Source organism: Psittacula echo (genome assembly GCF_963264785.1).
Source record: "Psittacula echo genome assembly, chromosome: 2".
NCBI classification, from domain to species: domain Eukaryota; kingdom Metazoa; phylum Chordata; class Aves; order Psittaciformes; family Psittacidae; genus Psittacula; species Psittacula echo.
This window is the reverse complement of record NC_137737.1, coordinates 70,392,629-70,406,238: the sequence shown is the minus strand read 5'-3', so window position 1 is coordinate 70,406,238 and position 13,610 is coordinate 70,392,629. Positions and strand designations below refer to the sequence as shown.

General features: G+C 43.8%; 1 protein-coding gene across 11 annotated transcripts in view; it reads left to right on the top strand.

The window, feature by feature from the left end:
- Positions 1–13,610, top strand: part of RREB1 (ras responsive element binding protein 1) — a 124,195-nt gene that overhangs the window by 88,689 nt on the left and 21,896 nt on the right. For all 11 annotated transcript variants that reach the window (XM_080639579.1, XM_080639575.1, XM_080639581.1 and 8 more), the window contains 2 exons: positions 8,260–8,449; positions 10,200–12,942. In XM_080639579.1, coding sequence (XP_080495705.1) covers positions 8,260–8,449; positions 10,200–12,942 — 2,933 coding nt within the window. The remainder of the gene's footprint in view (positions 1–8,259; positions 8,450–10,199; positions 12,943–13,610) is intronic.

The following is a 13,610-nucleotide window of genomic DNA, read 5'->3' as shown; positions in this document are numbered from 1 at the left end:
GTGAGCGTGTGGATAAGCCTCATTCTTTGTTAGCACTTCAAAATACGTAATACTGTACTCTTTTAATGCAGCTGGATAATTCAGAGGTGGCTGTGTCTTACATGATTGTTGAGTACCAAGAGAGGAATGGAGAGCACTCTAGCATAGAGGTTCATGGACCAGCTCTAGTAAATGCTAGCACCAAAAATAGGCTGTGGTACAATGCAACTCTTGATGTTGATAAGGCAGAGGAGAGGATATGCAAGCAAGCTGGTGAATGCATCCTTTTACTGAGCAAATGGAGAAGTAAAATTAGTGGGTTGAGCACCTGCATGCTGGCTTGCCAAAGCAAACCAGAACTGCATTTTAAGTGCTTTCTGAAGTTTCTGTTCAGAAAAAGAATAGGAAATATCTGAAGAGCAGCACGAGTCCAATGCTGGCCTAGAATTGGTCAGCTCACATCAGGGAGCTCGTTGTGTGAGGAAACCGGGAATCCAGAGCAGCCGGGTAAAAATAACGGGTAGTGAATGGACACAGGGAGTAATGCTCTCATGTGAAACTGTGGTGTATCACATGGTGTTGAATATCTTAGCTCAGTTGCAAGAATAGAAAGTGGGTAAAATGCAAAGCTGGCTGTAGAGGAAAGCATCTCGTAAAAGGGAATCCAGGAGGGAAGGAGGATTGTGCCAAAATAGGTTGTTAGCATGCCTGCCTGATCCTGGTGACCAGAGTTTGTTTGTATGCAGGCTCTCTCAAAGTGTTGCCTGCTGCTTACTGTGTTAGCAGTCATGTCTGCGTGCTGAGCATAGCTTACCTGCAAATGTTGATAAGGGCGAGGGTGTTCGCTCCAGATTGGGCTGTACCTATTTGTGATCCCTGTTGTCGTCAATGGATGGTTATAGGATAGACAAGCACCTCTAGATATGTTTCTACTTGTGAAAATCGGTACTGCTTTTCTAACGTGGTCAACACATAGGGTTTGGCTTTTTTTTACTCACTCCATTGTGCATTTTAAAACTGCACAAGTACTTGGCTTACATATATGAAAGATGTGCTGAAAGGCAGGAGGGGCTTTCCTTTTCTTACCCTAAAAGAATACCAGAAGGTCCACTTGAGTTTGTATGCACAAATAGTGAGTTTTATTCTAGATGCTGTGCAGCTTCCAATTTTGGTACCTATAGAGAACAGGTCAGGATTTTTTATTTCCCGGGTATTTTTCCCCTAATTATTAAACTCTTCATTTTTACTTAAGTTGATCTTCAGCTCTTGCTTCAGGATTCTGTGCAGCCAATTTCTTGACACGTAAGTCATTGGCTAAATTAAAAAGTAATTATGAGCAAATGAAATACTTGTTTGTGCAAGTGTCTTCAGGCCATCCTCCATTTTCCCCTTATTTATTGTTAGTAGCATGAGAATTCTGTTCAAGTAAATGGTAGAGTGAGCTACTGTTCCACTGGGGCAGAGGTATTTAAATATGGCACTGTTGAAGTATTGCTGGTACATGCAATTCATTACAGTTTTGGGAAGAAGTGAAATCTTTTCCTGATTTTACTTTGCTTATATACAAAGAAAAAGATGGCACAGGATGGCTTTTTATTAAATCTTATAGCAGTTAACTTCACTAGAGTTACTCCGACTGTGGGAGTCAAAGTGTAACTGGTATGCTAGTATGGGCACTGGCTCTGCTGTATGCTGACCAGTTTCTGAAGCACATCACCCTGGTTTATATCAGATCTGTCCTGGCTCCTACACAATACTTTTCTTGCCTGGACCACAGCGCAGCTGTAGGAATTCACATAGCATTGTGCATCTCTCTATTAATAGAAGGGCTGGTGCAGTGGTTTCAGCCTTTGCTGCACTCAAGGGTGACTTCTTTAAGGGAGAGGATTACAGGGAGTGATAGAACACGTTGGTAACAGAGTCCCACAGCCAGTGGGGAAGGGGGAGGGAGGGAGAGTTAAAAGTCAAGTCCCACCTTTGCTGAGGAGGTGAAGCAGCATGCGCTGAGCTTCTGGTGAGCTGTGTCCATCCCCCCACACACTGGAAATGGGAGGGGAGACTCCAGCCTGCCAGGAAGTTGGTTCCTGGTGCTGCTGTGCCACTAGTGGTTTCAGCACAGACCCATAACACTGGGCAAGATGGAGATGGGAGAGTAGCAGGTCCTTTGGGGTGAGACACGCTGTGATGCTGCAGGGAAAGGAGGCAGGACCGGTCATTGCAGGACAGCAGGAAGGACCCACAGGGATCCCTGGGAGGCAGGCAGGAGCAACGTTCACAGCACTGCTGCTTTTCCATCACTCATCTGAAGCAAGTGGGAGAGATTAGTGCAGCTGTTGGATGTTATTTCCCAGGGCTCTGGGTGGGGAGGCCAGGAATGGTTTTTCATCCAAAAGCAGATAAGTATCTGGACCTGGGTGGGGTTACACAGGAGCAGAAACCAATTTGCTGTCTCTCATCTCCCTCCCTTTGCCTTGCCCCCAAAAAAGTGAGAGAGAAGCAAAGGAATCCTTTCCTGAAGGGGAATGTGTCTATAACCAGCTAGTTTTTCTTCCATAGGTGACGAAAGCCCTTATGTTTAAAACTGTCCTTTCCCTATCTCCCCCTCCTTGTCGGCCTCCTCTGCAGCACGTGTTACTGGTGTGGAGGCAGAGAGCCTGCTCCCATCCCTGGTACGAACATGAGTCAACAGCAGGGAAATTGCCCATCTTTCTCTTTTGCCCAGTTGTATTATTTTTAGATCAGCACAGGATTTTCTTTGCTCCTAAGGAGAGCTGCATTAATTCTGCCAATAATGTGAGACAGAAAGAATAACAACAAAGGTAGAAATTTATATACGTAGCTGACTTTTATACTTTAGCTGACTTAATGTAACTGTGTATTAATGACTTCTGTCTCAGGATGTGTTTCATTCTTGTTTTGTTTTCCTTGCTTTTGTTTGTGGCAGTTGCTAAAGAGCACAGACAGGAAAGGAACAAAATGGTATCAAGCTTTTTATTTTAGATAAGGCACAGAAAATTAACATTGTTCTTATTTGTTGACATCCACAACATGGGCAACATAGTGTAAGTGAGCTGCATGGGTGAAAACTTTAGGCTTTGGTCTACTCTTACGTGTTTTCCAAAGTATAAGTAGAAGAATACTAAATGTCACTTTTCCGCTGCCAGTCCAGGGTAATGCATAGCAAAGTGTTTGTTTAATTTCTTGGTAACAGAATGATGGATATAAATATTTGGCATTTGCATCTTGACTACTGAAATATGAAATTTAGAAGGATTGAATGTTTGACTGTGTTAACCTTAATTAAAATTAAGGCTGATTAATTTTGCTTTAAATTTGGCTCTGCATTTCCGTCCTAAAATGTCTTCCCTTTTCTTAAAGAAAAAAAGCCATTTCCAGTGTTGACAAATTGGAATTAGCTCAGTGAAGAGTGTAATGCAAGGCAGCAGGCATCGCTTATGTAAACTTTCCTTGCAACAGGCAAGGTGCTGCTTGTTGTAAGTGTAGCAAATCCTGGCTTGCTTCTTAACAAGCTGCACAAAGCATTGATTATTTCTTAATGCCTGTTAAAATGCTTTTATATCTTAAGTAGCATTACAGATTTCAAGAATACTTACTTTAATAGAAAGCTTTTTAATGGTGTGGTTTTAGACAGAGACCTTGTCAGCATTAAAGAAACCCAAACTTTGAGAGGTGCACTGGTGTAGTAATAATTAAAGAGACTCTCCTGGTATGATACATGGCCTGAGCCCCAAGGTCAGCCTGGTCATTGCACTGTCATTCTGCAGTTATATCTTAGCTCTGTTTTTGTGTTTCAGCATTTCTGTTTTCCCACCTGCTTGCTTTGTATACTTCTGCTAGCAAGTCAGAACTCTAAAGTTTGCATTGAGCAGATAGAAGTTGACTCCAAAATGTAAAGGCAGTTGAAAATGAAGTTCACTTTAAAGTGTCCTTATCTGCCAGAATCAACTGAATCTCTGTGCTTGGAACCAAACAGCTTTCTGATCTTTGTTCTGTAATCGTATTTATAGAAAAATGGAAAACTGTGGCCAAGGCTAGCAATCACATGCATCACAGCAGCTTTTATTAGCTACATCTGGAAACTTACCTTGCGAGTAGAGTGCTTTTATCTCCACTCAGGTGTTGAGCCATTGCTCTGCCTGTTCTGCTAACAATGTCAGAATCTGTTCCCATCTCTGTTCTCTGCGTCCATACCATCCCTGTTTGACTTGGCACTATACATGAGCAGACTTGTGAATTTGTAAGGAGGGGGGGAGTTCTTTGGTGTTTTGTTTTTTTAAAGTTCATCATGAGCAAAGTATTGCCATATGTTTCAGATACTTTATTTGATATGCTGGACTTTTCAAACTTCCCACTATTACTTAACTCTGTATTTTTTAAAGCAGTTGAAGCAATATGAAAAACTGGCCCTATCACCTAGGATTCCTCTCTCTTATCCTTCTTAGACTGTAGGTTTAGATTTAAAGATACTGAAGGCATTGACACTACCAAAGATGGAAAATAGTACTGGTGGCAAAACAGAGAAATTAATGGTTAGGCTTCCTTAAAAAAGAAAGAAATGCTCCAGTTAGTGCATTGGTAGGCATGGCAGCTTATTCCGTTTTAAATTAACACAAGCCTTAGTCAGTGCAGCATGATGCTTGCCTTGACTACTTAGGTGTTGAAGTTTAGTACCTGTAAGTTTTTCTTGAAGGTAATACACATTCATAACTGCATCTGTATTGCTAATTGTATTCAAAGTTTAAGCCATGTCATTTGGGAGAAACTCGGACTGCCTTCCTACTTAAGGTGAGAGGGAGAGAACGCAACAAAACCACACACAGACATGGACACAAAAAAAGATGATGTACATACACTTGTGCAAATGTTCCATGTATTTTAAATAGCTTGCATCCGCAGCGAAGACTGACAAGCCCAAGTGAGGTCTGCAGAGCCTGAGAGACCTCCTGAGCCAGCGACATGATGGCACCCATCAGTATCAGGAAGAGCTTTACAATGACCTCCCTTGTCCTTGGCGAGTGACGTGGGTGCAAGGTGCCAGCACTGTTGCTGTAGCCTGACAGGCCGCCTGCTCGCCTGGAAAGCCTGCCCCAGAAAAGCTGCTCCACACGTTTCTCAGGCTGTTTTTATTCCAGCTCTCCAAGCTGTGGCTGCCTATACAGGTGTGCTTGGACCATGGAGGAAGGGAAGGCATCCACAGCTCCTTCCAGTGCTTCAGATCTGTGTGATCCTGTAAACTGTGATGCCAAGGGAAGGTGGTGAGCCAGGATGCAGTGCAGAGCACCTACATCTTGAGATGACAGGAGTGATATATCTGGATTTTTCCTTTTTTCAGCCAGGAGCTTCTTTTTGACAGAATGGAAAAAGAGCTTAATCCTTTTGCTGACTTCTCCTTTTTCTTGCTGCTTCTTCACTCACAGCAAGGAAACTAAAAGAGAAGACTAAAGCAGAAAGAGAAAAATAGAGGGGTTTTTAATTCTATGCATTGTAAAAGACAAAGTACTAGTACAAGATACTGCTTCTGTTTTGGGGAAGGGGGTGCGGTTCCCTTTGCATAGAAAACAGCAATTTTAAATTGCAAATTTTTATTGTCCTGAGGCATAGTAGTTGATACAGGTGTACTGCAAAGGACTTTCACACGGGTCTTTGCTCTGAAAGATTAACTCTGAAGTGCAGCTTTTGATGGGAGCCCTAAATAAACCAGTGCTTAAAAAGTCTGTGAGGTGAAGGAGTGTAAGATGGATGAGGTGCACTTTCCTGCCGGGGTGGGTTGCTTGGCCAGGAGCACTGACTCCTGCTTGGCCCAAACTGACAGGTGCCAGCTCTCCCAGTAGCCCTGTGGTCCCATCAATGGTAACTGTGTCTCCCCTGTCACACACAAGGGGATATGGCTTCTGCATTGGGTTGCTGGCACAGGGAAAGCTAGGCACATCAGGGACTCTGGGGCTGCATCAGCATACCCCAAGGTGAGGGTCTGTGTCCCTCTGCAGAACAGCTGGCCCCACAGGCCACCAGTGATGCTTCTTTGGCGCAGGAGCCAGAAGCACAGCTTGCTTTCATGCAAGGCGTTCTCATCACCTTTAAAAACCAATTTATTTCATTAGTCTGCAAGTTCTTCAGGTGACTGCTGTAACCCTTTAATGCCTTCCTTCTCCAGTGGTTTTGGTGGTTGTGTGTTTTTTGTTTTCACTGAAGATTAAAGCCTTGCATCATGGAATAGGTGCTGCCAAGCGAGCTGGAGGAGAGCCGTAGATCTTGACACTGGGGGAGAGCTATGTGTTGGCATTCCCCCTCTACCCCACCAGAGATTGTTGTCACATTTAGCAGACCTCTTTAAGTAAACATTTGCTTCGTTGGTGACCTCATCAATGTTTACAAATATGTAAAGGGTGAGTGTCAGGATGATGGAGCTAGGCTTTTCTCAGTGATGTCCAGTGACAGGACAAGGGGTAATGGGTGTAAACTGGAGCATAAGAGGTTCCATGTGAACATCAGGAAAAACTTCTTTACTGTGAGAGTGACAGAGCACTGGAACAGGTTGCCCAGGGGGGCTGTGGAGTCTCCTACGTTGGAGATACTCAAGGCCCGGCTGGACAAGTTCCTGTGTGATGTACTCTAGGTTACCCTGCTCTTGCAGGGGGGTTGGACTAGATGATCTTTTGAGGTCCCTTCCAACCCTCGGGATTCTGTGATTCTGTGACATTGGTTCGGTATTTAATGGAATGCAGGGATTATGCTGGCAATAATTATAAAGGTAGGATGCAAGTGAATTGACAGGGGAGAAAAGACGGGAGATATTAAACCTGCATTGCATAATATTTATGTCCCAGCCTTCTGGGTACTGTGATAATGAAGGCCATGTTACATATACTTCACACTTGCTTCTTTCACCACTCTGAGTCCAGTTGCTTTGTTGGTGACTTGGTTATCTCTTTCATTTTCAGGGAATAAAAAAGGTCTGTGGAAGTTTATGTAGTGATAAAAAGAACAACAATGGGAGTTTGTTAGGGACAGGACAGGGAGGGGGTGGTTTCAGGATTTTGTCAGGAGTCATTTCTAATTGCAGGATGTTTTTTTAATGAGTAGGCACATGTCCTTTTCCTTGATGTGGAGGGTGAAGACAGTATGGGGAGAACTAAGGCAGGGGAGACGTGAAAAACTCCTAGTGAATATAATATTCTTACTGACAAAATCCAACTGCTTCATATTCACTCGTGTTTGCGTCTCTGAAACTCATGCTTTGATTGTGAACTGGAGCTGTAACCGCAAGGAGCTGTGTTGAGTGAAACTGCGTGTCACTTGTTGAGTGCAGAGGGGATATGACCTGTCATGCTGCAGAGCTCAAATCCCAGATATTTAAAAGGCAGTAGGCTTGTTTGTTGACGTGTTGGCCAAATATTGCTGAATAGTGTTTATTGCCTGCAGCATAACTGCATTTTCTGTATTTTTGATTTTTTAATGCAAATTTACTTTATGTGGGAAACTTCTGTTTAACTGAATTTGGGATTTGAGAAGTTAGGAGAAACAAGAAATCATAGCAATAAAGTGTCAGTAAGAAAAAACGATGCATCTGCCTTTTTCTTTGGGGCACTGTGACTGTTAAGGGAATGTATGAGTGCAGAAGTACTGAACATATTTCAGGTCTTTCTCCTCTGACCCTTTTCCCCTTCAAGCAGCACTAGTTTTCCTTTTAAAACAGTGTATTTCTCATAACAGCTTTGAGAAAAATCAGTGAAAACTAATGGAAAAGGCAATGCAGAGGAAATTCATACGTGTTTCAGCGGTGTGCAGTAGTGAAAAAGAAGGTGCTGTTTATTCATTAGCAGCAGCTTGCTACTTAGGTGTGATTTAGGCCCTCTTTGTCAGTGATTTTTTAAAAATGTCTTTTAATAACACTTTTCAGTAAAAATGAAATGGTGTAAAGCTATTGAAATATTTTGTGTTGGACTATGAGAAGATTCTCAGAAGGCAGTGGTCTCAGCTGCCACTTTGCTGTCTGCCCACATGGGACGCTTGGATCTCATGTGCTATATCCTTTAAACTTCTAGTGAGCTTAATGGCCAGAAACTGGTAGAAAGTGACTGTGATTAAAATGGCCTTTCTGTGGTCATAAGTTTTTGACGTGCTGTGGCTTTGTTTTGCATTTAGCAGGTTCTTGGTATCATGGGGTAAGAGGAAGAAGGCTGTTCTAATGCAAGAATGCTAGTTGTTAAGCTTGTAGCAGTCAGTAAGGCATTTCTGTTTTATTCCTTTCCTTTCCAGGTGTGACATCTGTTGTATTACGTTTCGTACTCATCGCGGCTTACTGCGCCATAATGCAGTTATCCACAAGCAGCTTCCCAGAGATCCTATGGGAAAGCCTTTCATTCAGAACAACCCTTCGATTCCAGCAGGCTTCCATGACTTGGGATTCACGGATTTCTCCTGTAGGAAGTTCCCCCGCATTTCTCAGGTACTTTCTGTTCTTCATAGCTTAAGGTAACAGCTGATAACAGCATGTATCTTCTGAATTCATTGAAAGATGTGTCCTTGATGAGAAAGAGATGGGGTGTAGAATATTTTGTGGAAAGCACATTACCACTATCCATGCAGGCTTCAAATGCTTTATGCTTTTCTTTTCTACTTTTTAATCTAAAGAATATTGGGATTGGGGTGGGTTTTTTTTCAGCATTCCAGTGGATAACTGTTGGTGTAAGGATATGTAAAAATATTTTAAACGAAAACTTTGGTGTTTTGAAGTCCTTGCCCCTTCCAGCATGCCCATTATTTGTCCTTCCCAAAACCATCCCACATCTAAAATAAGTAGGGAAGATACATGGTAAGGAAAACATTATTTATTTAATTTCATGTAAAAAGGGTGTAGTTGTGGTGTGAAAGATTTTTATCATGAAAAGCTTCAGAAAATCACCTTACTTACTAAATGGAGACATCTTCAGTGATTTCTTCACGAAACACTCCCAGGCACCTTTCCACTATGTTCCTTATGTGGGGTCTGAACATACTGCATGTTTGAGGGCCAGTGGCTGGGGAAAGGCAGGGAGGTAGTCTGCAAATATTTGTGTGACAGCCATAAAGCTTTCTATTGGATAGTGTTATTCCTCTCTCTATCACACCTTGCCTGCCTTAGTTTTGGTCTTGATGAAGCTGTGTATCTGTTTAAGAAACCCAAAGAAATAAATCAACAGCACAGCCCAGCAGGACCATGCTTATTCAGCGACTGCACTTTTCTTATTCTACTTGGATTAAAGCACTGATTTCCAGTTTTTGTGGCTTAAAGCTGTTAGACCTGAAATTTGGTAGGTAATTCTCAAGTAGAGTTTTGGTGTAAAAGTTACTAAATCAGGACAAGAGATAACTTTTTAAACAACTTGGGTTTATTTCTTTTGTAATTAGTGGCAGACATTTAACATTATTAAGGGTTTTAAATGTTGTGACTTTCCTTTTGTAACAATTTTGCTTGCATTGTGAGGCAAGACCTATGAAGTATCAGAAAAAAGTGTGTAGAGTATATAAAGATCTTTCCAGCCCTCTAAATTTATCACTTGTGTTCCTCTTTGATGTGGAACCTCTGCAACATGTGAGCTATGTGGGTAGCATTTAAATGCAGCATTTGGATTCATGATTGTTTTTAGCGACAGGTATAAAATCCATTTGTGAGCCTGCCTTCCTTTGGAGAATAAATATGATTAGACTTCAGTAGCCAAAAGCCTTTCCACTTTGGGCTCTTTGTTTCATTGATTTGTTTTAAGGTGTTATTGTTTTGGTTGGTTTATGTTATTTTGCCTTCTTGGATGCCTTTTTTTTAATCCTCCTAGTTTCTTTGTAGTACTAAGACTAAAGGAGGTAGTCTCAATGAAGTTTGCTGTTTAGTCCACTGAGGCTCCTGTCCTGTCAGAGAAGCGAGAGAGGTTCCTGGAGGGGAAGTTAAGGGTGGAAGAGTATTTGAGAGTCTGAATAACTGTCTGGAGGAGTTTGCCTCTATAGAAAGAAACTTCTGGAGGATCAGCCCCTAAGTCAGGTACACCACTTAGGTGACTAAAGGCTGTGGAGCAGGAATGTCTCCATGCCAGGTAGGTGATGGCTGCTCTAAACTCCTTAACTTGGGCACTGGAAGAGACAGTAAACTGGTTTTGTTTTGCAGAAGCATGTGGTACCTTTCCAGTTTGAGATGTCTACTCTAAATATTTTTGCATGTCTTGCAGGTCTGGTGTGAAACAAATTTGCGAAGGTGCATCAGTGACTTCCATCGATTTATTTGTGAGATGTGTAACAAGGCATTCCCCATGCTTTCGGCGCTCAAACTGCACACAGAAACTCATGTGTTGGATCAGGGAAAAGACAAGCACAAGCAACAGTCCATGATCCCACCCGGTGAGAACCCAGACCAGAAAGCCTTCATGGCATCCTTGGGCCTACAGTACACCAAAGACATCAAACCTGTCAAGCAGGAGGACAATACACAAGATGAGGTCCAAGAAATGCGGCTCAGAGCACTGAAGAGTAACCTACCTCAGGAACCCGGCAGCACCGGTCTGCTCAGCCTCTCTCCTCTGGAAGCTGCCTCTATGGGAGGGTCATTTTCAGTCCTTCCCCCTACAAAAGAAAACATAAAGCTTCTCTCGCTGCAGCCTTTCCAGAAGGGTTTTATCATTCAGCCTGACAGCAGTATTGTGGTAAAACCCATCTCCAATGAGTCTGCCATTGAGCTGGCAGACATTCAGCAGATCTTGAAGATGGCTTCTTCTGCTCCTCCTCAAATCAGTCTTCCTCCCCTTTCTAAGGCACCTTCTGTCCCTGTGCAGTCCATTTTCAAGCATATGCCACCACTGAAGCCAAAGCCTTTGGTAACGCCCCGAACTGTCGTCGCAACCTCTACACCTCCTCCTCTTATCAGTGCCCAGCAAGCCTCCCCTGGCTGCATCAGCCCGAGCCTTCCACCTCCCCCTCTGAGGCTGATCAAGAACTCAGTGGAGTCCTCCTCCAACTCTCACCTACCCCAGCCAGGAGCCAGATCGAGCCCTTCCTCGCAGTTGCTCCTCCAACCCAAAGTAGAGCCTTTAACTCAGCATGAGATGAAGACACAACTGGAGCAGGACAGCATCATCGAAGCTCTCCTGCCTCTGAGTATGGAAGCCAAGATCAAGCAAGAGGTCACAGAAGGAGACCTCAAAGCCATCATCGCAGGGGCAGCGAACAAGAAAGCCCCAACCATGAGGAAAGTTTTGTACCCCTGCCGTTTTTGTGACCAGGTGTTCGCCTTCTCTGGTGTCCTGAGAGCTCACATCCGTTCTCACTTGGGTATTTCCCCATACCAATGCAACATCTGTGACTACATTGCAGCTGACAAGGCAGCGCTGATCCGACACCTGCGGACACACAGCGGGGAGAGGCCTTACATCTGTAAAATCTGCCACTACCCGTTCACAGTGAAAGCCAATTGTGAGAGGCACCTGCGAAAGAAGCACTTCAAAGTGACCAGGAAGGATATAGAAAAGAACATTGAATATGTCACCAGCAATGCTGCAGAGATGGTGGATGCCTTCTGCTCCCCAGACACTGTGTGCAAGCTGTGCGGTGAGGACCTGAAGCATTACCGAGCCCTCCGCATTCACATGAGGACGCACAGCGGCTGCCAGAAGAAGAAGCCGTTTGAATGCAAGGAGTGTGGCACAGCCTTTTCGGCCAAGAGAAACTGCATTCACCATATCCTCAAGCAGCACTTGCATGTGCAAGAAAGGGAAATTGAGAATTACATCTTAGCGGTGGACTGCAGTGCCCAGGCAAGCCAGACAGACCCTTCTTTGTTGGAGGACAGCACTTACATGGACCATAAGCCCATGACGCCTTTCCTGGAGCCACAGAATGGCTTCTTGCTTGGGACATCATCTCATGTTCCCATCAAACTTGAACCTGCAGGCAGCTTTCCAATGGATTTTGATGAGCCATTGGATTTCTCTCAGAAGAACAGAAGCCTGAGTGCTGTGCAAGTGAAGCAGGAGAACCTGTTTGGCTCTTCTCCCGTGTCCTTCTATGACTGTTCCATGGAGCCCATTGACCTGTCCATCCCCAAAGTCCTGAAGAAGGATAAAGATGATGTCCCATATGAAGCTAGGAATCAAGAGCTAGCTGCTTCTGGGAACAGTGATAAAGCCTACAACTGTCTGCAGTGTCCTTTGGTTTTTGGTGCCAGTGGGAACTCAGAAAAGAACAGGGGTGTCAGACATACCCAGCCACTGAAAGGTTCATTGCATTTGACTGTCCCAATCATTTCCCCGGCTCTCCTTGGCAATTCTGCCTTGCTGAGACCCTTGAGGCCTAAACCACTGCCTCCACCTCTCTTGCCAAAGCCTCCAGTAACTAAAGAGCTGCCACCGCTAGCTTCCATTGCACAGATCATTTCATCTGTGTCTTCTGCTCCCGCTTTGCTGAAAACGGAGGCTGAAGACACTGGTCCCAAGGCAGTGAGCAGCTCCACTGGGTGTGACAAATCAGGGAACGCCAAAGCAAAAGTGACAATCGTGACCGCCGTGCAGAGAGACTCCAGCCTGCCCAGTGACCTGGCTCAGGCATGTGATGCAGAGCCGTCTCCCGTTGCCGAACCTGTGTTGACTAAGAGAAGAGGTAGAAAGAAAGGAACGAAAAATAAGCCTAAATTTAGCAGTGGTCTGGATCTGGAGTCAAGTGGGGAATTTGCCAGCATAGAGAAGATGCTGGCTACCACAGACGCTAATAAATTCAGCCCATTTCTGCAGTCCACTGACAATTTCAAGGAAGAAAGCGGCAGAAATGGAACAAATGAGGATGAGAAGGGAACTGCTGAAGATAAGCTGCTGAGAGGGAAGAGGAATGCTTACTCAGACTGCCTGCAAAATATCCCCTGTCCTTACTGTCCTCAAGTCTTTCCATGGGTAAATTCCCTACAGCGGCACATACTCACTCATACAGGTAAGAGCGCCTTGTGCTCACAGTGGATTGTAAGCCTCTGAGAGTATTCCTTATGGAAGGCCCTCCTCATGGAGGGATGTTCATTTCTTGTCCTCTCTTTAATGTCTGAATGGTATTCTTGGTTATTTTGGAAATCCCTAGCTTATGCTTTATAGTGATGGTGGTACATTTTTTAGTAATGGAATAATCTCTGTGCCTTTGAGTACCAAGAGGGCAAATTAAACTGCAAAAACCCATTTGACTTCAGTGGCATAACTTGGCATACCTGGGTTTGCTAAGACTCTGGTTTCAAGTGTTCTGACTGTCTTATCTTGAACGTGAGCATGGGTGTTGAATATTTCACTGTACTTTACACAGTTTGTTTGGCTGCTTCCAGCAGCTGCTTGTCTGCATCAGTAATGATAAAAAATCCATAAAAATGAGAGTAAATAAGTACAGAATTATGGCAGGAAAATAAAATAATACTGTATTTAGCTTTTTTCTTTTTTTAATTGTGGTGGCTTTTATTTGACAGATCAAAGAAGGAGGGTGGAAGAAGCATGATCCTGATCATTACATAGTAGCTCGCCTCTAGGAAATGTTTGTTCTCAGTGCTAGACAACTAAAGGTGGGCTTATGCCCTAGAGCGTAGGAATGTGTGTGGAGTGTTTAATACTGTGCAACTGTGT